This window comes from Vanacampus margaritifer, chromosome 1 (assembly GCF_051991255.1).
Source record: "Vanacampus margaritifer isolate UIUO_Vmar chromosome 1, RoL_Vmar_1.0, whole genome shotgun sequence".
Lineage (NCBI taxonomy): Eukaryota > Metazoa > Chordata > Actinopteri > Syngnathiformes > Syngnathidae > Vanacampus > Vanacampus margaritifer.
The window spans coordinates 62,839,114-62,864,475 of record NC_135432.1 but is presented as its reverse complement, the minus strand read 5'-3'; the positions used below and the strand labels follow the sequence as shown (position 1 = coordinate 62,864,475).

At 41.2% G+C, this 25,362-nt stretch overlaps 4 protein-coding genes and 1 long non-coding RNA gene across 9 annotated transcripts in view; 1 reads left to right on the top strand and 4 right to left on the bottom strand.

The window, feature by feature from the left end:
• Positions 1-462: 462 nt before the first annotated feature.
• Positions 463-9,955, bottom strand: LOC144046058 (transcription factor Sp3-like). Of its 3 annotated transcripts, none has more exons than XM_077559990.1 (8): positions 9,421-9,955; positions 7,138-7,350; positions 6,364-6,921; positions 5,052-5,267; positions 4,773-4,977; positions 4,436-4,628; positions 3,010-3,206; positions 463-2,799 (listed from the first exon to the last, which is right to left on the bottom strand). In XM_077559990.1, the coding sequence occupies exons 1-8, from the start codon at positions 9,472-9,474 to the stop codon at positions 2,543-2,545; spliced, it is 1,893 nt and encodes a 630-aa protein (XP_077416116.1). In that variant the 5' UTR covers positions 9,475-9,955; the 3' UTR covers positions 463-2,542. The 3 variants fall into 3 exon arrangements, with proteins under 3 accessions (XP_077416116.1, XP_077416118.1, XP_077416117.1); XM_077559992.1 differs by lacking the exon at positions 9,421-9,955 and adding an exon at positions 8,822-9,114; XM_077559991.1 differs by lacking the exon at positions 9,421-9,955 and adding an exon at positions 7,447-8,797.
• Positions 9,060-11,414, top strand: LOC144046110 (uncharacterized). Its single transcript, XR_013292424.1, has 2 exons — positions 9,060-9,493; positions 11,335-11,414. It is a non-coding gene; the product is annotated as an uncharacterized LOC144046110 (long non-coding RNA).
• ola1 (Obg-like ATPase 1) lies at positions 11,257-18,180 on the bottom strand. The gene is made up of 11 exons (XM_077559993.1): positions 18,038-18,180; positions 17,644-17,741; positions 17,441-17,584; positions 16,518-16,645; positions 15,201-15,376; positions 15,047-15,127; positions 14,866-14,963; positions 13,243-13,383; positions 12,174-12,270; positions 11,704-11,826; positions 11,257-11,552 (listed from the first exon to the last, which is right to left on the bottom strand). The coding sequence occupies exons 2-11, from the start codon at positions 17,739-17,741 to the stop codon at positions 11,451-11,453; spliced, it is 1,188 nt and encodes a 395-aa protein (XP_077416119.1). The 5' UTR covers positions 18,038-18,180; the 3' UTR covers positions 11,257-11,450.
• A 744-nt stretch (positions 18,181-18,924) lies between these two features.
• tra2b (transformer 2 beta homolog) lies at positions 18,925-24,901 on the bottom strand. Of its 3 annotated transcripts, none has more exons than XM_077559987.1 (8): positions 24,712-24,901; positions 22,247-22,386; positions 20,966-21,113; positions 20,660-20,848; positions 20,458-20,573; positions 20,180-20,362; positions 20,037-20,107; positions 18,925-19,568 (listed from the first exon to the last, which is right to left on the bottom strand). In XM_077559987.1, exons 1-8 carry the CDS (start codon positions 24,739-24,741, stop codon positions 19,558-19,560), a joined length of 888 nt encoding a protein of 295 aa, XP_077416113.1. In that variant the 5' UTR covers positions 24,742-24,901; the 3' UTR covers positions 18,925-19,557. The 3 variants fall into 3 exon arrangements, with proteins under 3 accessions (XP_077416113.1, XP_077416114.1, XP_077416115.1); XM_077559988.1 differs by having other exon boundaries at positions 22,247-22,982; positions 24,712-24,879; XM_077559989.1 differs by lacking the exon at positions 24,712-24,901 and adding an exon at positions 22,701-24,694.
• A 375-nt stretch (positions 24,902-25,276) lies between these two features.
• Positions 25,277-25,362, bottom strand: part of senp2 (SUMO specific peptidase 2) — a 6,855-nt gene continuing 6,769 nt past the window's right edge. Inside the window, exon 17 of the mRNA XM_077559986.1 lies at positions 25,277-25,362. This exon is cut by the window's right edge and continues 570 nt beyond it. The gene's annotated coding sequence lies outside the window, so the exon portion shown is untranslated.

The window sequence follows — 25,362 nt, the reverse complement described above, 5'->3', positions numbered from 1 at the left end:
CTGTATATCCGTACGTCTGTATTGTACTGCCTCCAAGTGGTCAAAATATACACTGCAGGTTTATTTTTTACAAACTACAATATTTAATACTTTTTTCCATGACGCCTAACAAAATGAGACAATTTTTTTAAACTAATATTTTTCTTCATACACGTTACAGCTGTGCAGCAAAAAATAAATACTATCCACATTTTGTTAAAAAATAATTAAATGGAAGTGCTTTTTTAAAATGTATTATTATCACTGTGCTAGAAAATGAATGACCCCCAAGTAATTATTGACAAATCCATGACAATTTTTTTCATAAAAAAATAAATAAAATAAAAACTTTAAAAAAATAAAAATAAAATCCAAAGGAAAAATTTTTCAGGTGTGTTAAAAAAAAAGTTTAACTCGCAAAAACAAATTTGTCATGTATAAAACAATGTTAGCATCGATGACATTCACACAAACGCTTGTAACTGAATGTTTCAGACTTTATTGTGATCCATTTGAAAAAAGGTTTTACAAAAAAAGGGTAACATTCAATTTTTACACCAATTCTTTAAAAAAAAATCATTTTAAAATAAGGTTTTGATACATTGAAATAAATTGCGTTGACTAAGTGATGGCTTTCTATAAACAATAAGATAATACATATGTAAATGAATGCTACAAACTTGAGGACAAACATGAGGAGTATACATGGAGGAAACAAAAACAACAAAAATAGCATGATTGTTTTTTGTTTAACTTTCAAGCACAAATGGCCAAACGATTTATTGCAAAAACGGAATTCCGCCTCATATTTGGACTGGAATGTTTGCCGCTACGATTTGTTGCATCCGTTTGACCCAATTTTCAGCACACAAACGGCAAATTTACCACATACACCAATAAAATAAAATTAAAATTCTGTACAACAAAAAAACATGCAACTCCACATTATGTATGTTTTATCCTTTCATCCCCAAAAAAAAAAAAAAAAGTTTGGCTGTTTTTCGTATTAAAAATCAAAACAATTAGGAGATGCATGTTTTTCGTTGGACTGATGCAAAAAGAAAAAGAAAAAGAAAAGCAGTGGAAAAAGCACAAATTTTCAGAGAAACAAAAAAAAACATTGTAGGGAACATTCTGTCCTGGACGCGCAAAGAAGTTCACACCCCCCCACCCCCCATTTCAACTTTTTACAATACATTTTAGGAAGCTCACTTAGGATGAGTGTTAGCTTAGCATGTGCAAAAAATCTCTCAAAGGCGACCGACCACAAGTGATGGTCATTAAACATGATCGGAAAACGTTTTATTTTTAGTGCACAACAGTGAGAAAAACAAGTGAGCTTTTTGCTCTTTTTTTTTTTTAGGTGATTTGACATCATAAGTGTGCTTCCTGAATGCGTTGACCCATTTGTCACATTTTGACCAAGTCTACTTAGCATTAGCACGTTAGCCTAGCATACGCAAAACCATGTCTGAGGCAACCAGAATTCATGATCTCATCCGGGAAAGAGCGTGACATGAAGTCTTGTGACATTACCATAATTGGAAACCTTTTTAATGTAGTGCACAATTAAACGGTGGGAAAAACGAGTGAGCTTTTGCATTACGTGTTTTGAAGGCGACCTTAAGCGCAATTCCCCAAATGTGTTGACCCAACTTTTCACATTTGTACTTTTTCCAACACATTTCGTGAAATCCTCTTAGCATTAGCCCGTTAGCGTAGCATACGCAAAACCATGTCTGAGGCATCCAGAAGTGCTGATCTCATCCGGGAAACGGTGTGGCATGTGTTCTCATGACATTACCATCGTTGAAAAACTTTTTATTTTGGTGCATAACTAAAACATGTGGAAAAACGAGTGAAGTGTTGCATTAGGTGTTTTTACAGAGAATATCTGCGGCGACCTCAAGAACGACATAAGCGCACTTCCCAAATGTGTCAAACTCGTCACATTCACTTTCCCAACACACTTGGGGATGTGCACTTGGCATTAGCCTAGCATTAGCAAAACCATTTCCGTGGCAACCTGGGCCTCGTTCGGGGAGCGATGTTTGCAAGTCTTGCGACATTGCTACTATACTTAAACCTTTTATTTGAGCGCACAATTAAAATGGTGAGGAAAAACGAGTGAGCTTTTGCATCGGCGTTTTGTTGGGAAAGACATTAACAATTGTACTATAAGCGCACTTCCCAAACATGTCGGGGAATCTTTCCGTGACGGACCTTTGTATTAAAAAAACAAACACATGCACCTCCAGCATTTTATACACGACTATGATACAAAATAAGGCATTTCATTGTGTATAACGTGTGTGTGTGTGTGTGTGTGTGTGTGTGTGTGTGTGTGTGTGTGTGTGTGTGTACATAGCAACCATTTTGAATGCTTCCGCCGGCCTATAAAAAGACTGCAAAAACAAAGTCTGGATAACTCTTACTTAAAATATATATATTTGTCATATATATTTATATTCATATGTAAAAAAAAAAAAAAAAAAAATCAGAAAAGAGATGAGAGGCGGTCCTTGTGATAGGCCAGTTCTCTCACCCGTCCGCCATCCCGCCCTCATTCCAACACCTCGCCGGGCGCCACGGTGACCAGCTGCAGCGGGATCTCCTGATTGGCCACCAGGTTGTGGGCGGCGGCCGACTGCAGGATGAGCGTGGTGCCGTCGGCCGTGATGAGGGTGTCGGCGGGCAAGGGCGACGAGGAGGAGGCGGGCGCGCCGCCCTTTTTGTTCTGGTGAGTCTTTATGTGCTTGGCCAGGTGGTCGCTGCGCATGAAGCGCTTGGAGCACTCGCCGCACACGAACTTCTTCTCGCCTGGCACGGGGACACAGTTAGCAATGTTAGCTTAGCCGCAAATAAACCCCCCAAAAATGTACAGCGGTACAATGACTAGCGAGTGCACCGACTTCAGAATAATAAATAATTTTCGAACCCAAGCCCAAGAAAATGAGCGGGAAAGAGTTGATTAATGAGTCTTTTTTTGGGGGAGGGTTCGAATGGGACTGCGGCGCCCGCCCGTGTCACCTGTGTGCGTCCTCCGGTGTCTCTGCAGCTCGTCGCTCCTGGTGAACCTCTTGCCGCAGTACATCCAGTTGCACACGAAGGGCCGCTCGCCGCTGTGCCAGCGCAGGTGGGCGCGCAGGTGCGACGTCTTGCCGTACACTTTGCCGCAGCCCACGATGTGGCAGATGTGGAGCTTCTTCTTGCCCAGCCCGGAACCTCTGCGTGTGCGGGAGACACGTTTTCATGTTGCGTTCTGCCTTGATCGGTGGTTCCTCACATTTTTTTACACCAGGTACCGATCGGGGAAAATAAATAAAAAATTCTTTGTCAAATCATCCCTCTCTGGCCACACCAACGGGGTCATCAGGCAAGGTGATCGCCTCGCTCATGTTGGATGTCAACAAAGACGACCTTAAACCGATAACATTTGGTTTTTTTTTAGCAAAATTTGTGCACGTTAGTGAGCTGGCGGGCAGAGAAGCAAGTGGAAGCAGAAGTGGGAGGAGGCAAGTGAAGCAGCATTGAAACCTTGCTAGCAGCTTCAAAACAACACATTTTCTGCTTTAATTATTTATATTGCAAGGAATGCGAGAATAACTAACAGTTATATTGTTTCTTAAAACTTTTTCTAATAATATAAAACAACTGCACCTAAAAGGGATGAAACCAATTCTCGGCCAGGCCGATTATCGACGCCCATATTTAGAATTGTGACGAATATCGGCCATTTTGAAGAACCCTATGGCCGATAATAGATCCATTTAGAAAAGTGTTAACTTCAGTGAAGTAATTATTAAAATTTTCAGAGATGCTGCTGACCTTGGGAACTCTTGGCACCTTCCGTTTTTGTTTGAAATTAAAACTAAGATAAGTAAGAAACTAGGTCAGATATTTTGAACTTTTGGAAAACAATAGGAAGCTGTTTATTTGTTGAAGTTTTTATTTAACACTTTTGAAGACATGCTACTTACTGCCCCTTGGAAGATTCCTGAACTTTTTGTTAGTTTGAAAACTAAAAGAAAAGATGTCTATTGGCTAAGATATTTTTTAAGTCCCATAGTTTACGAACCCTACAATAAACCTATGCTTAATTTTTTTTTTTTTTTAAAAGAGTTGGAGTTTGTATTTTTTCACATTTTGATGCCAATATTTTCCCTTTTAGTGAAAATGAACATCAGCTCCAAATATCGGTCATCTGCGTCCTTGACTACTAATAATCAATATCGGCCCCTGAAAAAGACATATCAGTCTATCACTAGTACTGTACTTACTTAATAACATGAATCATTTTACATTATAGGCATAATATGTTTCGTATGTAAACGCTCATTTCATGACATGCTTAGCTACAATTACAAATCCTCACTGCATCCAAAACTTGAATTTCTGCTTTCTGGAAACGACGCATTCAACGACTTCCCCAGATGAGCGTGCTGCTGCTGCTCACCTTCCTCCAGACTCTTTACAGTTGGGGCAGGTGCAGGCCACCCGCCGCAGCCGCTTGCCCTCACCGCTGGCGTTGTCCATGTCGTCGTCGACCGACATCTGCACGCGCAGGTTGTTCAGGTCGCTGGGATTGAGCGTGGAGTCGCCGGCCAGGCGCCAATCGTCCGAGTCGGGCTCCTCCTTGATTTGGATGCCTGCGTTGACGGAGGAGGAGGAGGAGACGCACGCTCAGGAAGAAAATGGCAAATGTTTCTGATACCAAACACGCTTTGCTCGTTTTTTTAATTTTTCAAATGAACATTTTCACAAAATCCAAACGAATGCGGCGCCTGCCGTACCAGCCGGACTGTTGTTGTCACCCTGCTGCGTGAACTGCACCCCGCTTTGCGTCAGCGAGTTGACGGTGACAGTCTGGAGGTTGGGTAGGCTGACCTGGCCCGCCTGGCCCAGCGGGAGGGTCTGCACGGGTGCCAAGGTCAGCTGCTGGGCCTGGCCCTGCCCCTGAGGCAGCTGGAGTCCCTGAAGCGACTGAACACCCTGAACCTGCAAACACGGGACGCGCCTAAATATCCTCGTCGGAGAACTTTCTCGCCGCGCCCGCCGTCACGTTTGCCCACCTGGAACGTCTGCCACTGGATCTGCCCGGTGGGGCTGACCGTCTGGGCCTGGATGAGGAAGGTGCCCGGGTTGACCAGCTGGACGCTCTGAAGGGTCTGACCCGTGGCCGCGTTCATGTCCTGGCCCGCCGCTACCACCTGGGTCTGGCAGTCGCCCGACAGCTGCAGGATGGGTTGCGAGAGGGTGGCGGTGGCGCCGGCGACGGAGGAGGGCACCTGCGCAACGTGAGTGAGAGGGAGGAATATGGAGCTCATGCTGCGCTCAGGAGATGCGTGTATCGATTCATCGGACGATATTAGCTCTCTTAAAAATCGGCAAAACTCAATTTGACAATGGTGTGCTGTTTTTCTATTTATGACAAAGATAAATGACATTAAAAGATTTTTTTTCATCACGGGTCCTTAAACGTTGCAAACTGTTTTTCTTGTGGCAAAGAATTTTTGAGCATGTTCAACACACAAAAAAAATTACTTGGGAACATCTTTGCAACATTTTGCAACCTTTAATGAACGAAGCCTGAGGGGGGAAAATCATTAGGTATGTGCACACTCGCAAACCTTTAACACTCAGTGGGATACGGGCTAAAAGCCCATCCGGGTTCGTTTGCCAACAGTTTGAATGTTTTTTTTTCTCCTTTTGTCATAAGGAAATGTTGAACATTCGAATTTTCCTTGCGACAAGAAAAAACATGGTGAACGTCTAGCGAACCTTGAACGAACCCTGATGAGAAATCAATGTTTGCCACTTGAGTGGGATATGAGCTTTACTGAAGGACTCCTTTCATTTAAAATGTGATTTTTTTTGGGGGGGGGCATTCTCTTTTTTGATTGGGTGGGGAAATTCATGTTCATGTTTTAGTTGCTCATTAAAATAATTGATCAATTGTTCAAGAATTAAAACTAAAGTTTTACTCAAATCTGTTGAAATGTCATATTTGTATATTCACATTTATGTTTGTAGATGATAGTTAGTTTAAATTACCCCCAACTTCCAGAAATTCCCATAGAAAGTTTCCAACTTGTTTCCAAAAAGGGGAAAATTTGTGGTAAATTTGGGACATTTTCCACTTTTTGAGATGTAAGCGTAATTCATTCCATGACCATGCTCGTAACTCAAATCATCCTTCCCACTGAAATGAACGGAAATGCCATTATTTCCATTCCTGTTGTAAAGCATTCAAATATTGAGAGGAAAAATGTGGCTGTACGTTTCATCAATTAAAAAAAAAAATTCTATATATATATTTATAAAAAACATTCAGACAAATACGGTCAGATTAACCACTAAAATCAACAACTCAGCCAGACCTACCTGGATCTGCAGGTGGGAATTAAAGTTCTCCGAAGAGGAAGACGGGTCCGACACACCGGCGGACACGGCAGTGGCTTGGGTCAGCACGCCCGTCCCGTCGATGGTGGCGGGGAGCTGCGAGGGGGCGTCCGAGGCGGGCACGTAGAGCTCCTGGCTGCCGTTGCCCCCCACCGTCAGTTTGCCGTCCCGCCCGGCGCTCTCCAGGGTCTGCCCGCTCATGATCAGTTGGCCCTCCGCCGTCACGCCCGTGGCGATGGGCACCGTCTGCGCCGCCGTCAGGCCCAGCGACTCCAGGTCCACGCTGTTGATGGGCACGAAGGTGATGTTGCCGGGCAGCCCCACGGGGTACGCCGAGCCCCCGGCCAGCGGAAGACCCTGGATTGGCTGCACCTGCCCCGCCTGCGTCAGGAGGTCCGTGGTGGCCGCCGCCGAGCAGCTGATTCCGATGCCGCCGTGGCCGCCGTCCTGGAGGAGCTGGATCTGCCCCGTGCCGTCATCCAAGCCTTGCGTCTGGAAGCTCGTCAGCGTTCCGTCCGCGTTTTGGATCTGAGGGATGACCTGAAACGAGCATTTTTTCATTATAACTGATATCCCCCCCCCCCCCCAAATTATTTCCACATTAAATATCAACTGTACCATGTGCTTTGGTTCTAAGATGGCATTTGAGATGTGATGGATTTATTGTTACGAACAATCCCTGACCAACAACAACAGTTTGAACATATCACAGACTACGATTCCAAAACATGAAAATCGCTAAAAACTTCATCCTACCTGATACTGGATGCCCGACACACCATTGGCCGCCGCCTCGCCCCCAGGGGCGGTGACATAGATGGGCTGGCTGGGGAGACCCCCGAGAGGAAGCACGTACTGCCCGTTGGACGTGACGATCCCGCCGTTGGGATCATCCTTGACGGCCGAGACGGGCGTTAACACCTCCCAGCGGTCTGATGCCGACAGCTGAATGGCAGACATGTCTGTGGTCTATGGAGGTGGAAAATGGGGGGGTGGGTGTTTATTTGTAGGGGTGCACCGATCACAATTTTTCTGGCCGATCACCGATCTTTTAAAAAGTCTGACCTGCCCTCTTTGATGATGCAATATTGAGTTGAACAATAATGCTGCTTTGAGGTCGTCTAAAAAGCGATGATTTTGGACGCATGAGGATTCCTCCCGATGCCAGCGATATTTATAAAAGTATGACAGCAAGCAGTAGGTGTTGCGTACAGGGACATTTTATAAAAACCTGAAAAAAGACTAACCCCGGTCTGACTATACTGGATCTTTAGTGTCTATGCATGATTAGAGTCATAGCTTTGAAGGTTTTGATGGTATGATGTAATTTTCTGTCATGTTTTGTTTATGCTACTTTTGATTAATATTGCACTGGTTTGGTTTGAAGAAAATCGTGACTCGTGAATTTAATCAAAAATCTTAATCTGTCAGAAAACCTGCAATTTGATCCTAAAATGTTTCAGCCCTAGTAAATGCGTTATACTGGGACAGTTCCTGAAATTATGGTTGACAAAAACTTCTAGTTGAGTAAGATCATTGTTTAAATCCATAAGCACATTTGACCTGTTTTACCCGTTGCAATTTTAGACGTTTCTGCTAAAATTTAAAGAAATTGTTGAATGATCAACACTTTTTTTTTGCTTGCAGTTTCGAGGTCCCTTGATGTTTCTATGACCCGCCAAAATGGCTCATTTTCCGTCGCTTCCCATTTTAATTTCATCAACTTCGTCAAATACAAAAATGCCTTTTAACTATGCTATATTTATTCCTTAGTATGTATTTTAACCATTTACGGAGTGTTTGTCAATTCTTGATTTTTTGTGTGTGCGTGCTTTACAAATTAGCAAATTAAACCACACAAATCTGTCCGCCATCTGCAAACTCTGTATGGCTCTTGAATAATATTTTTTAAACTTGGACCCTTGACTATCTAGAATTATTTGAGGTTCACCAGTCCACCATTATATGTTGTACTGTCATGTCATGTGTAAATATGTTACTACTACAGTACATAAAAGAGATGTGTCTGCTTTTAAGAGTCCTGGGAAAAACAAAACATTAGTTTTGTTAAATGTTGCCACGAGAAATTCGTTTTTTTAAACACAATACACAAGCCTACACCTGTGCTAAGACTTGAAGATTGGTTCAAGACATTTCAACACCCATTAAGGAAATGTTTTTAGATTCATGAATTCATTGTTTTGTAAGAAAAGCCCTGGGGGTAAAAAAAAAAAGGGTCAAACCTCGCCCCACTTTTCTCTTAGCAGAGTTATCTAGAATTTGATGCATTTCACTAGTTTTAAAGACTCATAATAAGTTAACCTTCTTAATGTTTTACTTTACGTTTACTTACGTTTTATTTACATTTCGGAATGAATTGTCTTTCAAAAGATCTGCTAGCCTCGTGTTTATCACTCCATCTTTGAAATTTTACACATACCTACGTTGGCCTACTGGTGGCTCGCTGGCGAGCAGATTCGAACTCGTTGAACTGAGGCACGCATGCCAAACACTAGCTCATTATGCTGCCATATTTAAATCAAATTGGTCAAAAAAAAACAAGAGGTAAATAATTACACTAAAAGAGTTTTGTTTGTTTTTTACGCGAAATTGCTGGCGAAAGCTCCGCTAGCTCACGTAATGGTGGCTAGCAGGCGAGTGGGGGATGGGCGGGAAATGAACGCTACTGTTTTTGATTATGGACGCCGAAGCCGAGCGACATTATCCCGTCGGTGCCGTTCCTACGGCCGATCTTTTCGTCGCGGAGAGGGCGCCAAGCGACTGTCGCCGAACCGAGAGACTGCTTCACAGCGTCCTCCCCACTATGGGCGGGTTTTAGCGTGCTAAGAAGTGGGTGGCCGTTGTGGAGAGTGGGGGGAACACAGGAAGTGTACTACGGCGTTTCACCCTCCTCCACCCATCCCCACCCCCAATGGCATCAAAATTTCAAAACGTGTGAACTTCTACGCTCCTCAAACACAACGCCGAACGCGAGCCAAGATGGAAGAACACGAGAGCGACAAAATGTGGAGAATTTACCTGCGTTTCCTGAAGAAAGTCGCTTTGACTGCTATCCACGTCCGCGGACGCCATTTCTCCCTTGTTTCACTCGGTAATCTTCAACTCCCGTCGGGCCTTGAAAGCCCCGCAAAGCATCCCTCCCCCCCTCGCGACTCTTGCTCGGTCCCCCCTGGAAAAACAATCCTTTCTCCTCTCCCCACCGAGCCGCAACTCCGGTCAACTTTGCAGGGATGAGACAGGCCACTGAGACACGGACAACGGCTGTTTACAACTCCGTTGCTAGCCTGCTAGCTCGGCTGCTAGCTCACCATAGCCGAGCTAGTTAGCCGCCGAGCAAAAAAAAAGAAAAAAGCTTTAAAAAAGACGCACCTCCAGTCAATAAAACTCACCGCCCGAGCCCTACGTCGATGCGTTAACTGTTTCAACAGTTTACATCCCGAACTGGGACGTTTTTCAAAGCCGTTAAACTCCAAACATGATCATTTTATCATGGACGGGCTAGTAGTGTTGATCGGTGAATTCGGGTCGATTTTTTTTTCCTATTTTGATTGACGGTGCGGGAAACACAAAGGGGAGGGACTTAGCGTGGTCGACCGTGTAATCTGCATCACATTACAGGACGTCCCACCTTTCTTCTTTGCAGCGATTGGCTAAAGGTGCCAGTTGGTCGACGCGTGATTGGTTGGCCACAGATGTCATTCGCTTTTAAAGGACGTGTGGTTCCTGTTTGGGGGAGTTAGAAAAAGAACGAAGGGAACTTTTTTGTTAGTTTGTTTGTCTTTAAACATAACAAATAAATAATGTGTATATATGGATATATTGTGTAATTATCAACTTTCAAAAATATATATGGGTAATCGTATGGCCGTTCACAATGGGCAAGTTTACGTTAATTTGAGTCGACAGCAGGGGGCGGTGCTGCATTAAAATGTCAGCCTCCATGGTTTAAAACGGGTGGATTATTCTATTTAATTAATCAGATTGTCAAAATACCGTGTTTAGAACTAGTAGGTACACTTAGAACATATTGCAGATATTTGACTTTAAATACAGATACTTTTCACATAAGGATTGATAGGTTAGATTTTTATTTTTTTTAACAAATTATGAAATTAGATTCAAATGTAAAAAAACCCACGTTCAATTGGTAACGAAAATGTGATTTGATTATATATTGTACACTAACGGAATTTCACTCTTCTACAAAAACTTAAGATCAATTCCATTCAGGAAATAGAAGTTGTGTTTTCATATCTTCAACAGTCATTGAGATACAAGGTAACCAAGGTAATCAAGTGAGATACTTAGAAAACACCCTGTATAATAGTTTAATTTATTGCATGGGGTGTTAACAGTATTTACTTATCCATATATTTTTTTCATTGACACCATTTTATTTTCCATTAAAAAAAATATGAGCCTGGGATGTCAAGCTTGACAAAAATGAAATCATACATCCAAGCGGATAACTATGCATTGTTAGCCTAATAGCACAATTGCCTGTCCTTTTCGAACGATTTTGGAAAATAAGAAAAAAAAAAGTCCAGTTGCCTCGATATACCCTTTGTGGATTATCATGACCTGAATGACTGAGGCTACGCAGACACAAAAAGCTAAAACATTTTCATGAAGACCTAGTAGTATTTTAATGTTGGTCCTTATGGTGGTAGTTGGAGAGCTCAGCAAAGTATTTTTTGTGTGTCAAACATTTAAGAACCTCTGACTTGTGCAATGATGCTGGTTGGCTAATGATAAGCAACAAGAACTCTGTAATGGGGCAAAGGTAACAAAAGTTTACGCTGTAGCTTGAAATTAGAAATTTATGTAAAAAAAAAAAAGTTATGAAATCATGAGTGGGTTTTGTCACATTTTATTGACGCGTGTGTATTGATGATGAGGCTGACTTTTTTTTTTTCTTTTCTTTTTTTTCAGGGCAGCGTTGACGGTCCACATGATTTCCGGAGTGGATTGAAGGCCTTTCTTTGTGTGGTCAATAAAAAGCAAAGTGTGGATGGCATTCTCTTCTTTAAAAATTATTCTTCACATTCTTATTTCTTCTTGGGTGCGTTAGGTGTGTTGAATTTAAAGAAGATGATGTCACCGTCCTCCACCACATAGTTGCGACCCTGTTGTCTGTATTTGCCCGCAGCCTATGGAAGAGGGTTGAGGGAATGAAAACATTATACAGTACATGATCAAAAATGACTTGTTTTGTCTTCTACCTTGTTGTGGAAAATAAAACAAAAAAATTTCAACTTTGATTATTGACCCTCAAGAGTCGTTCTTCCCGACACGCCGTACCTTGGCTGCATTTTCGCTGCCCTCCTCTTTGAAGTCGACAAACTTCATCACCTCGGCCATGATGAAACCCTTCTCGAAGTCGGTGTGGATCTTCCCGGCCGCCTGTGGAGCTTTGCTGCCGTTCTGTTAGGTTGCGACGATAAAAACACTGCGATTAATGTTGCATAATAACCAGACACAACACACTGAGAATATAAAAAAAAAAAAAAATCCCGGGAAATTTATCTCTTTCTCCCTTCTGAGCTTAATGTTCAGGGTAGACTGTTTGTTTTCCATTTGTAGCCTTGGAAATCTTTTTTTGTTGTTTTTGTTAACTGTAATTTTGTGCATTTTTGTTTCTGTGCGAGCTTGGGTGTCCATGGGTGTGTTTTTGTCTATGTGCATTTTTTGATGCAGGCATTGCAGAAAGTCAGAAAAAGACCAAGAAAAAAACTCAGCTCAGGACCAGTTAGTCCGTTTGATGCACTTACTCTGACGGTCCACGCTCGCACCTCGTCCGGTCCCGCGGTGAAGAAGTACTCCAGCTGGAGTGCCGCGTAGCCCGTCTTGATTATTTTGGTCAGGACACTAGAAGGAAACCAATTTGACCAGGTTTATAATAGTAAATTACGTTTTTCATGAAATGCTTCATTTTAGCTTAGGTTTATTTATTTTTGTAATGCATATATTAGAAAGAGTGTGTATTTGTCAATGATGCAAACAAAAAATGTCAGTAAGTATTAATACAGGGATGTGATTTGACCAAAGTGAAATTATCTGAAAATTTTGCCGGGGGTCTGGGGGCCGCTGGCACCCAGCTAGGTCCAGGGCAGTGCCCTGGTGGGGGGACAAGGGGGGGGGGCAAGGGGTTTTCCGTGTTTTTAAGTACTTTCAATGCACTCACATGACAAAGAAATAGACAAAACAACAGCATCAATTTTCAATGTATATTGAACTATCCCATATAAAATGGCAGTTTTAGTCAACTCAAAATCAGTCACATTCAAAAACATTGGACTGCCTTTGCTTTTAAAAACTATCACTGAGAATATCATCATATCTAACTAATGTGATTACTAAGTTAACACATAAATAATGTTGAAGAGTTCAAATTTCATGAACAAATAATTGTATCATGACCAAATGAAAAGTAACTCATATTAGAGCATACCACAAATGTCTTTGTTATAGCAGAAGATGTTATCTGTCGGAGTCATGTGCATACACAATGAACTACTAAAAAAAAAAAAAAAAAAAAAAAAAAAAATCGGAATTTTTTTTTGGGGGGGGGGAGATAAAAAAAGCGGAATTCCGCGAATTAGCGGAAAAATCACATCCCTGTTAATAATCAAGTAAAAAACAATTCCCAAAAGATTGTTTGACCTTCGTACTTCTACATGGCTGTACGCAAAATGACATTCAAATAAACCACTCCGGGAAACAAATGTTTACTGCTCAATGTCTTACAGGAAGTCACTCCCATCATTATTTCTACGCAATCACCCTTCACTCAGAATTGATGGACGACTAAATGGTCCAATCACGGGAAGAGTCTGTCACCTCTGCGTCTTGTGTTCCTCGCAGTATTTTATCTGCTCCTCCGGCTCCATGTCAAAGAGTTTGGACTCCAAGGCTCCGCTGAGGGGGATCACCATGGAGCCCGGGTCGTGAGCGTCCACCCACTCCTTGATTTTAGCCAACCTCAGAGAAGAGAGGAGATGTGACTTACAACAAGACAACGCTCACCTCGACATCATTTTTTTTAGAGCGCTTGTCTTCATAAGGGTCATGAGCCAGCTAATTTGAGAATGAAAAGTAAGGTGCATCCGAGACTAGTCGCCAGCCAATCGCAAAGCACATTTTAGACAATGGTCGGACTATATAGAGTCTTCAGTGAACCTAATTTGGGAAATCAACGCATGCGATGTTCCAATGGAGATTTGAAACCGGATCTCCTGACCCCGAGGCAGGCGAGCTAACCATACACGTTGTGCGCACACAAATACAAAAACACTGTAGAACAAAATCCACACACAATCACACAAAGCAAAATGAAAAGTTAGTGGATGCTCGTATAACTCACAGTTCAGCATCCGCGGATTCACACCTTTGCAGCACATTTTAAAATGTTTTTCCTTGGGGGGGATGCAACCCACATTTTTCATGGAAAACGCTTTTTGGCGGTAAAGCACCACTTATTCAAGAATGTTGGGGTTGTTAAAAAAAAATAAAATAAATTTGAGCAATTATAATGGGCATAAATTATACTGTACACGGATTTTTCCTATTCGCAGGCTGGCCAGGGGAATATCCACTGTGTAAAATAAATAAATACAATAAAGATAAGAAAAGACAAGAATTCCACACATAAGAAAACTACACACACATACACTAACAAAAAAACACAAAACAGACAGACAAAACAAAACAAAAAACAATTAATACTAACAAAAATTAAACCAAAAGAAAAAAAACTTCATACACAAAACAAACATGAACAAAAAACAAAGCATACTAAAAAACCAACACAAAAAAAACACACTCCCAAAATAAAACACAAATACTCAAATACAAAAAACAACCTTACATACAACATTTTAACAAAAAGCACACAAAAACACAAACAATAAAATCACACATCCAAAAAAAGGCTAACAAAAACCTACCCATAAACAATAACACACTTGAAAATAAACAAACACACACATAATACAAACTCACTCAAAACATAAACAAAAAGTCGTAAAAAAATAAAACCACATAAAAACAAGCAAAAGAGACACAAAAACTCACAAGACAACAGAAACAAAAAATAAAACCATACAACCAAAACAAAAGGGACTAACAAAAACCTTAGCCTGGCAAGCCACACCCACTTTCTCGAAAAAGAAAGCGGGTCTAACACAGGCCGTCCAAAAACATAGCTGAAAACAGGCCGACCAATCAGATTCGTCGATTTGCGTGACGTCATTTCAACAGCTGCAGTTTTCCCCGCAACAACGACATACGTCATTTACTACTGTCTTTCTTTGGCTAGTAGCCATGTTGGATTTTTACTCAGTCTCCGCAAAAAAAAAAAAAAAAAAAAATCTCTTGTTAGCTTAGCCGCGAGTAAGTCTGGATTTACAAAAACCTACCAATAAACAAATAAAAACACACAATCTCACTCGAACAAATACATACCACTTGTTCTTTTTCCGGATGTAATCCTTCTCGGAGAGGTTGACCAGGTAGATCATAGGCTTGGATGTGAGGAACAGGTACTTGTTCAGAACCTCGATCTGGAAAAGAGCCACAATTCAAGTGAGCAGCGTGCGACCGTCACACGAGAACGAGCGGGCCGCCCGCCCGCCCGCCCGCCTACCTCTTTGTCGTTCCATTCGCGGCAGAATCGCACGTGTTTCTTCTCGTCCACCACCCAGTTCTTCACCTTCAACATGATGTCCTGGAGAGAGAAGGCGCTCGTTTTTTTCACCTCACTTCCGTCCATAAGGACGACAACGGTGCGACGGTCGTACGTATTCGGGTTTGAGCTTCTTGTCGTTGCCTCGGACCGCCGTCTTCTCCAGCTTGTCGAGGATGGGCGCGATCATTTCCTCGTCCTTGAGCCGCAGTTCCTCGTGGATGATTTCCATGTCCCGCACCGGGTCCACGTTGCCCTCCACGTGGATGATGTCCTCGTCATCAAAGGCACCTGGAGGGGGGGAAAAAAAACACACACACACACACAGAAGAGGGTGGGGCAGATTATTGCATTTTGTTTGTCTTCAAAAGAGCATCATACAGCTGCAGCTCATTCAAAAAAAAAATTTTTTTCTCATCTATTTTTTTTCCATGTACCATTTGTATTATTTTCAAATGTTTGTATTTTTCAATACATATTCTTGCTTTTGTCAATCCCCCCCTAATTTTCCCTCATCGACCAACTATTATTGTATTTTCTTTATGTAATTTACATCTTTTGATCTAATTTTTTGTATCCTTTATTTTTGTGATACATTTCCATTTTAGATGCTTGTGTATTTTTTATCTATTATTTATTTTTTCTCATATTTGCCATTTTTTACTGACTATTATTGTATTTTTTCCCCCAAAAAATATTTTTGAATATTCCATCAATTTCCATCAACATATTTCATACAATATATTTTGCATTTTTGGTCACATTTGTGGGGTTTTTCATCTTATTTTTTTGCAAAACACCTTTGTATCATTTTTAAAGGTTTTTGTTCAGTATTCGCCAAATATTTTTGTACATATTTGGTCTAATATTTATTTGTACTATTTTCCAGTGTCATGTTATAAAATATTTTTTATCTTTTTCTATTTTCCCATTGTTTTTTAATTTAAAGATTTGTTTTGCCTAATGTTTTGCATTTTGAAAAGCATTTGTGTACATTCTAACAAACATAATCCGTTTACATTTTAATATTTGTACATTTTTCATTTACTACATTTGAATTTTTTATCTAACACTTTTTTATTTTATCAATGTTTATATATATTTCCCTTAACTTGTGTATGTGTTTTTTTTTTTGTTTATTATCCAACACTTTTGTCATAACATAGTTTGAAACGTTTGTGTATTGTCCCTCCCTATTATTTGTGCATTTTTTCTTATTTTCATCTACCATTTGTGCATCATTTTCAAATTTGCGTCCAACACTTTCTAATATATTTCTATTTAATATGTAGTAGTATTTGGAGCACTATTGCTATGGTTCTTGTTAGTGCCACAAAAAAGTGTTAAGGTTCAGCGCTCTGAGCTGCACCTGTGCGTTTCACTCAAGTTCTTGGGTCACAGCAGCTGCGGGGGCAGACACACACGGACTCACGTGTCATGTGGAAGATGCCGTCACAGGCGCTGATGTGGGAGAGGAAGGCGTTCCCCAGCCCTTGTCCCGAGTGAGCGCCCTTTACAAGGCCGGCGATGTCCACCACGTTAAGGAAAGCGGGAACCTTACTGAGGAGGAGATGGCAGTAGCGCGTCATCGATGGTGTACAGTCAACCTTCCCCGCTACTCTCACCAGAACTGAACTAAAACTACTTTTTTTTTTTTTTTTTTAAATCAGCAGCGCTTTTGGGCAAACTACAATTCTCAAACGATTCAATTGTTGGTGTGACAAGTATATTCAATCATTAATGACAGTGAATGGGGCGTGGCCTAGTGAGTGATGTCATGAGATGGAGTCAGTAGGTGTGTGCCCCCCCAAAAAAAAAAATCGATTCTCGATTCTCATTTAGTACAATTCAGAATCAACTTTAAATGTCCCAAAATCAATTTTATTTAAATTATTTTATACTGTCTTTGGAGTGCTGTTCATGTTGTACCCGGTTTGGCCACTGAGGGGCAGTGTGGTTCCACGCGGTCTAATACACTGCTAAGTTGTAGCCACATTAGAGAGTAGAAGAAAAAAAGTCACAATCAAGTTATTCCAATAAAAGTTGTTTTTTTTCCAGCGTGGAGCCGTTCTTTAGAGTGATAAAAGTGCCGTGACTAGCGCGCTAATTAGCATTAGCGAGTCAGACTGGAGTAGATCATTACAATTCCTTGCACATCCACAGATTGAAACAAAAATAATTGTCAATCAAATAATTTTGAATAGAAAATCGTTCTCAATCGAAAATCGATTCTGAATCGAATCGCAGACCCAAAAATTGGAATCGAATCGTGAGACATTCAAAGATTACTCTCCGAGGTAGCTCGGCTGCTATCCACTGCAAATAACATTCTGTATAAAACCCACACAGACACACCTGACTGGTTTATGATACTGGCAGAGGAAATCAAAGCGTTCATCAGGGACAGGCACTCTGCTCTCATTGGGGTCGATGGTGCAGAAGGGGAAGTTCTCGGCTGCTGCTTGGCTTTTGGTCAACACGTTGAAGAAAGTGGATTTCCTGCAAACAAAATATATATTAACAACAAATACGCCTCCCGTTCGTCTATTTGCACTTACCCGACATTTGGCAGTCCCACAATTCCGATTTTAAGCGACGTCCCAAAGCGTCCAATCAACTGGGGCGCCTTAGGTGCGTCTCCCTTCTTTGGTGGCATCTGCAAGAGTGGCGTCAGGTTACGATTCAGCCACGGCACATTCCCATGAGCAATATCCCGACTATTAATCGCTTTAAGAGACACTTTATTGCTACGTAGCTTTACGCTAGCTGTAGTCAAAACGTGGAGCTGCTGCACTCACTCATTCGAACACGATTTATGCTATCGTTAGCAGGCAGCTAACAAGGTGCCACTCCGGAATATGTCCGAACGAGTCGCTGAGCGACTCTCCACGCAGACACTAAGCTTAGACTTCAGGTTTTGCGTTTTAGTGTATAAACCATTCTCATGTGTACCTTTATTTTTGTTTCTACGTGCCGCACACGTCAGCGATAGGCGCTCTCACACGGACCACACGGCTGGGAAAGACCAGACAGGCTGCAGCGAAAGCTAAGCGGAAGTGTTTAGGGAAGCGAGGTTTCCGATTGGTTGGTGCGAGAGCGAAAATTACGTCACAATTAGGCGACGCGAATGTCGCTTTTGTAGAGAAAAATAACACTAAAAGCGCTGTCACCATTTCTTCTCTTCAAATTTTATCTACCCAAAACAATTCACTCTAGGAAGATAATTACCGGCGGTGGTTTGGCAGGTATGCGAGAGCGAGTGGCTGCGTCACAACTAAACTTAACTTTATTTATAAAGCACTTTAGCAAAACAACCATTTCTGCATAATACAAAGTGCTGTACATTTAGTACACATTTACTAACACCGAATTAATGAAGTATGTATAAATTAAATACAGCACACACACCAGAACATACTTCAAAGCATAGTCGCATTTTAATACACCATAGAAGAACTTTCACAATTTTCTTCGCTTGAGGAGCATTTAACCCAACAAAATCCACTCTTGAAAGATCATTATTAGAAACGGGTTTGACATGAGTGCGCTCTGATTGGTTGGTTGGAGAGACATTTTTTTCTTGGCTTGGAATATCCACTGAAACAATGGTTCACTTAACTTTGATAAGATGTGCAGTATCCGTCTTATTATTGAACATATCTCTGACTTAGTGACTGGAAAAACGTGGTTTGGTTTCTTCAAAGTAGCAAAAACAACAGTTATATAATAATTATTTTTCCAAAATTCAATTTCCACAAATCCAATCAGTGATTAAAAACATCTTAATTTTTTAGACTTAAATTTGGGAGAAACGTGCAAATGAAAAACATACTCAAGACTGATGGCAATGCTTTCAACTTTTATTTGAAAATCCATGACCAATTATGACGCATACAAATCAGACCTCCAAAATACTGTATATGAACAACTGCAGAAGGGACGCAAGCCATGATGCACATTTTAGTGTGGCCGGAATTTCTATTCCACAACATTGAGAAAACCTAATGGAAGCTCACCATGTTTAACATCGTCAGAACTTGCTCTATGAATTGTGTCCTTATAATGAATAGAGATCACGATAGCTGTATTACTAAGAGTAATGTGGACAGACATTATGGCAGGGAAAATGATTTAAACAAAAGTAAAGCAACTACATTCAAATCTACCACACGTGAAGTGGACAAAATTTATTTATAAAAACAAAACAAAAAACACACCCAGACACCAAAGCCACTTTTACACTATAAAAAAAAAATCCATTCTTTTAAATGTCATCTTTTTTTGGTTCCGTCTCCAAAGAACAAGTGTCCAGATTTCAGCAACAAAACTTTCAAAATCAGGAACGTTGTGTATGTTTTCCTTGGAATTTCTGAGGTCATTTCTTCCCCCCATGCATTTCAGTGTGTGTATGTCTTTGTATGCTGTGTTCTGGTCAAAACATCTAAAAAAAAAAAACATGGACGACTCACTGCTCAGTAGTGACCTATGGGAAAGAAGGAGGAGAATTAAAAATGGTGATTCAGTCCATACATTATACCGCTTTTCCTCAAATAATTTGCCTCAGATGTGACATTTACTTTCTAACATTTGTGCAGTTACCCCCCCAAAAAAGTTCTCTTCCAGTACAGTACTACATTTGCCTATTTCCGTTAAAATTGTATTCATCATGAATATTTATATTCATAATACTTTAGATATTGAATTTTTGTTTTATCAATCTCCATTTCTATGTAGTACATTTTGGCATCTGTCAAAATTGAAGTCTAAATTGTATGAATTTGGAGATACCACTGTGCAAGATAAAACATATTTACAAATAAAATTAATGCTTTCCTTATACTTGAGTTTTGGTGCTCTCCGCAGCCGCGTAGACAAAACACAAGCTGCCACCTACTATTTGAGGAAATATAGTAATCCTGTGTGCCAATTAACAATTATCAGTCAAACATACGTGGGGAGTAGGATCGTGATCTGGATCGAGAGCGGTAGCCTCTGCTGTAGTACGGCGACGGAGATCTTCGTCTGTTGGACAAATCAAAGCAATTTAATATCAACCATCAATCGCATGAGATAACTGGATGCAAAACATCTTACCTGTATGATCGGTACTCCCGGTCTTCATAGCGATAGTAGTCTCGATCGTAACCGCGATCGTAACCTCTGTCGTAGCCTCGGTCGTAGTCCCTTGACATGCGCCTTGATGAACCGCCTCCACCACCTCCGCTGCTGCCGCCGCTGCCGCCACCACCACCACCGCCGCCGCCGCCGCCACCTCCGCTGAAAACGGAATAAAGAATCTTAGTGACATCATAGAAAGAAAAAAAAAAAAAACGATTTTCCAACCAACAGTGTGGGGTCATGTTGACACTCACTATGTGGGTCGTCCCATGTAGATGCCAGGAGTGGGGGTGTGCGCTCGTTTGGTAATGGAGAAATCCACGCGGATTCGCCGGCCGTCCAGCTCCATTCCGTTAGCGTGCTCCTTGGCCTAAACACACGCGCTGGTGTTAGCATGTCACCCTCATCAACAGCAGACACTCCAAAGTCAAAAATTTCCAAATGACCAATACTCGCCTCCTTGGAGTCCTCGTAGTTCTCAAAGTAGACAAAGGCGAAGCCCCTGGAGCGTCGGGACTGTTGGTCGTACACTATGTTGACGTCCGCCAGGGGGCCGTACTTGGAGAACACTTCCCGCAGGTCCCGCTCGGTGGTATACAGGCTCAGGCCAAACACGCCCAGGCAGATGTTTGGGTCAGGGTTGGCCTGTTGGCGGCAGGACGCAAGTTCAGCAATAAGCAGTTTTTACCGTTAAATAAATAAATTTATTAATCCATTATTTTAGCCATTTACTAAACTCAACAAGAAACAATGTGTAGTTACCCTGTTGCCAATGTGCCTGCGGCGGTTGGACATGGGCGAGCGGCTGTGGCTCCTCCGCCGGCTGCCAGAGCGGCTTCGGGAACGGCGACGGCGGGAGCGGGAGCGAGAGCGGGAATAGTTCCTGCGCGAGCTCCGGTGGGAACGGGACCTAAGAAAAAGATGCCGTGCTCACGTCAAGAAGAAGTCATTCCTGATTTTTACACAAATCGGCACAACTCCTACATTGTTAGACATCGGACAGCTTGATCGGATTAAAAGGGGATCATCGTAATTCGTAAAATGCAGAAATGCACCAAGATTGTAACTAGGGTTTTTCCTGTGTCCGAAATTCAGAGGCGGCCACCTCCACCTAAATTGCTCACCACCCTCCAGCCTGAGCCACTGATATCGCACCCCAGCTGTGTTGATTGAGCTCGGCAGCAACACATTTTAACTGCAGGTGCAGTGTTGCGCCATTATGGAGGCGCTATATCAACAGCAGTGCATCAGAAAGACCTGAAGCAACAACCGAAAAAGAAAACGGCTTTCTTTGTTTTCTTTTTAAAAACTTTAATGCACCCAAGGAGAAACAGATCATGGAGCAACCGTTGCACACGCCCATTTCCTGGTTGTGAAACAGGTGGCGCGCTCCAGCCATCGCTAAAGTCATAAAAACTCAGTATATACACATAAATAATATTTATTTATAAACATAATAGCGTTTAAATCATTTATTTTTTTAAATATGTACTAGTGGATGATTTTTTTTTTACGATTGTAGTTTTGAAAAATTGCAAATTTGTATTCAGATAGTTTCTCATTTCTAGTCACTGCAGGGGGGCGGCTGATAATGGTATAGGTCACCAAACAGAGTCAGGATGATACCAGCATTGCCCCATTTTGGGGCAAAACGGCTCGGGCGTGAGCTGCCGCAACCGGTCGCCATTTTTCCTTTGTCTAACATTCTCATCTCCTGCTCGACGCTCTAGCTCCGCCTCTACTGACGCCCACCCGATCTTGTCAAAAGACAGTCATCGCTGCCCTCTAGGGGCCAAAAATAGTCCTTAGGCACAACAGACCTAATTGAAACTTTCACCAGAGATGCGGAAGGCTTCCCCCCACCCGTTTCAAATATATATATTTTTTTTTTTTTTAAAAATGGATGACGTCTTTTGACGTCATTGGCAGCGCTCCGTAGGTTTTTACTTGACGTCTTTAAACGTCAGTGGCAGTGAAAGAGTTAAAATACATAGGTATCGCTTTTCATGACGATGTATGTATCTGGCCTTGCGGGGGTCTTACCGAGATCGGGATTTGGATCTGGAGCGTGAGCGCGACCTGGACCTGGAATGCTGGGAACCCTCCTTGGAGCGTGCCGGCGAGCGGCTAGCAGATTTTGCCGATCGCTGTGGGGAGGAACTCCCCGAGCCAGACTGTGGCTCCTGCACAAACCGGACAGCAGAGTTAAAACAAAACAAGCCACAACGGTGTCAAGAAAGAATGATACAAAAATATGTGACTCCACTCGCCCATAAAACCCTTTTAGAAGGACTTTTTTTTTATTAGCATATTTTTGTGGATGAAATACATATCAAATACATTGACAATGTACTTATTTAGCTGAGAAGCAGATTGAGATAAATGAGTGTGTGGGGGCGCTAGCGAGTGAGTTACATAGGAGGAACATTTAACATGCATGATTTAGAGAAAGAAAAGAGAGTAGCAATATAATAGGCTGTTAAGAAATTACTCCTACCCGGCCAAACTTCTGATCATAACTTCATAACTTCTTTTACTTCATAACTTCAAAACAACCCGTCATTTCTTCTTTCTTCTCTTTGACATTACGACGTCTTTTTTGCTCCTCTTCCCCAATTTTACCATCTGCCATTACAACACTAGTCGAGGGATAGGATCTTGAGCACTTCTTTTTTCCTGCTCCCAATACATTAGCATGCATCAACGGCATTGGCTTCAAACATTAACAACTTCGCATCTGAAACGTCTTCCACCTTTTTTTCTTTCTTCCAACCTCAACCTTGACAAAGAACAAACAAGGGGGGTGATAAGGCAAGTTGGTTGGTTTGTTTGCATTTAAATACCAAGTGTCACAAAGAAAACAACAGCATTACCAGATAAGAGCAACAATGCACAAAGGAGTATATTAGAGGGCACACTGAAAGGAGCAAACACTACAAAAATAAAGTATGGCTATGTTCGGATTTTTTTTTGGTTTTGTGGTGGACTATAAATTCACCTATTATTAAAACATTTTTATTTCCCCCCCACAGTAATCCATATGATGGAACGTCAATAAAATAAAAGTTAGATTACGTATTATTTGGCCACTGTAAAGGGAATTAGGCTGAATTGTTATAGAATTTAGTTTTGGTTAATTACATTACTAGGGGTGTTAGAAAAAAATCGATTCGGCAATATATCGCGATATTACAGCGTGCAATTCTCGAATCAATTCGATATGCAGCCGAATCGATTTTTAAACCAATTTTTTATGGGAATAATCAACAAAACGTCTTACTTAGGGTATGGATTCACACATTAAGCATGGAAGAATGTTATATTAATGGAACATTAAGTCTTAATATTTTTATTTCAGTGCTGTTCAGACATGAAACAAACTGCAACCTGTTTGTTAAATGCATATTTATTATATAATATTTTCTAAATGTGAGTAAAAAACAACAACGCAATAATCAATTTATAGATTCGTATTGAGATTAATCGGTATTGAATCGAATCGTGACACGAATCGAATCACCAGGTACTAGGCAATTCACACCCCTACATGTTACCGTTTCCTACCACAAGCAATTCTTAACCCCGCGACAATCGAATGAAGACACAGATGTTCATGGATGTGCAGGTATTATTTTGTCTGACTTTGAGCATGTTAGAAATTAAAAGGATAGATTAGAATTAATGTTTACATAAATCTAGACGACGTGGCCATTGTACAATTCAGAGGGGAGGGTGAAACAATACAGGGAGTCCAGTCTCTTCCCAAAAAAATTATAGAAAATTAATACAAAATATCTGGAAATAATACAAAATAAGGAGTTGTGATTTTATTATTTGTATTTAGATCACACAAACGTGATTATGAGCCAACGTTTGAAATACAATGTTATTTATAAAAGTAGATAAATGTTGTAAACTACATCTTCATTTGTTCTCGTAATATATGTTTTAATTGTGAGGGACATTCCGGACTCTCTGTATTTCGTTTAACACGTAAATCTAAAAATTCCCACACGAAACTGAACGCAACACTAAGACCGCCATTTTCTCGTAGTTATACTTCACTCTATTTTCTTTTCTTTTCAGTGTCGCTCCAACTACTCCTTTGTCACAAGAAGATCATTATATGACATAGAGCATTGCTGAAAAAAGAAAAACATTTACAGGCACACATTCGACAATTTTAACCATAGCTTTCAATGTAGGTTACGCTAATGTCGGTTGAATGAAAGCATGGATCAAGGCGTCGCGGCCTAGTCTTAGGTCGACGGCTCGTTGTAGGCCACATGCTTTGGAAAAAAATACACGTTATACTTCAGGAAAAAAAGTAATTAATTACACCAGAACAAAAATATGCAAAAATGAGACATTCTTGTTCACAGCTCAGATGACGCGTTGCCTTAACCACGACGGCTAAACAAAGCTAACACTGGAGCTAACACGCTAACGTTAGCATATACGTCTTTTTCCCCGCTCGGTATTTTCGTTAAGAGTCAAAAGAAACTCACCTTCTTGAACTCTTTCTCGGTGTCGCTCATGTTCACGTTACGAGTCGCTTTTTAAAAAGCGAGCAAAATGTGCTCTAACGACTGATTGTGTATTTCTTAAAAGCTCAAATGGTCTCTCAGCGGCACCGTCTACCAATACTGGTTTGATCTGAATTTGGTTGGTCAGTGAGAGGTGTGGACAAAAAAAGACAAGAGGGTCTAGCTCTTTTCCGGTGTCGGTTTCTAAATAAAATATTGTACTTCCGCCTGAAGACTGCAAAAATAAGACATCGGAGACACAAAAATATATATATCACGGCATACCTGCCACTACTTAGCAAATCGATTTAGAAAAAAGAAGTAGGTATACAGATTGTGTACCGCTTTAGTCTTATAGTGGAAGAACATTTGATTGTTCTGCCTGTTAATATATGTGGTTCACATATATATATAAACAAAACTGTTTCTTTTTTTAAATAGAAAATCTGTATGAAAGAATCCTGTACACGAGTGGCAAAAGTGATGTAAATGTTAAGATTGTCATTTACACGCACACACACATACAATAATGACATGTATACAGAGGTACATGCAATAAACAATACATATTAACTTTTATTTCAGGGGGGAAACTCAAAAATCACATTTTAAAGCATGAATTTAAACATGCAG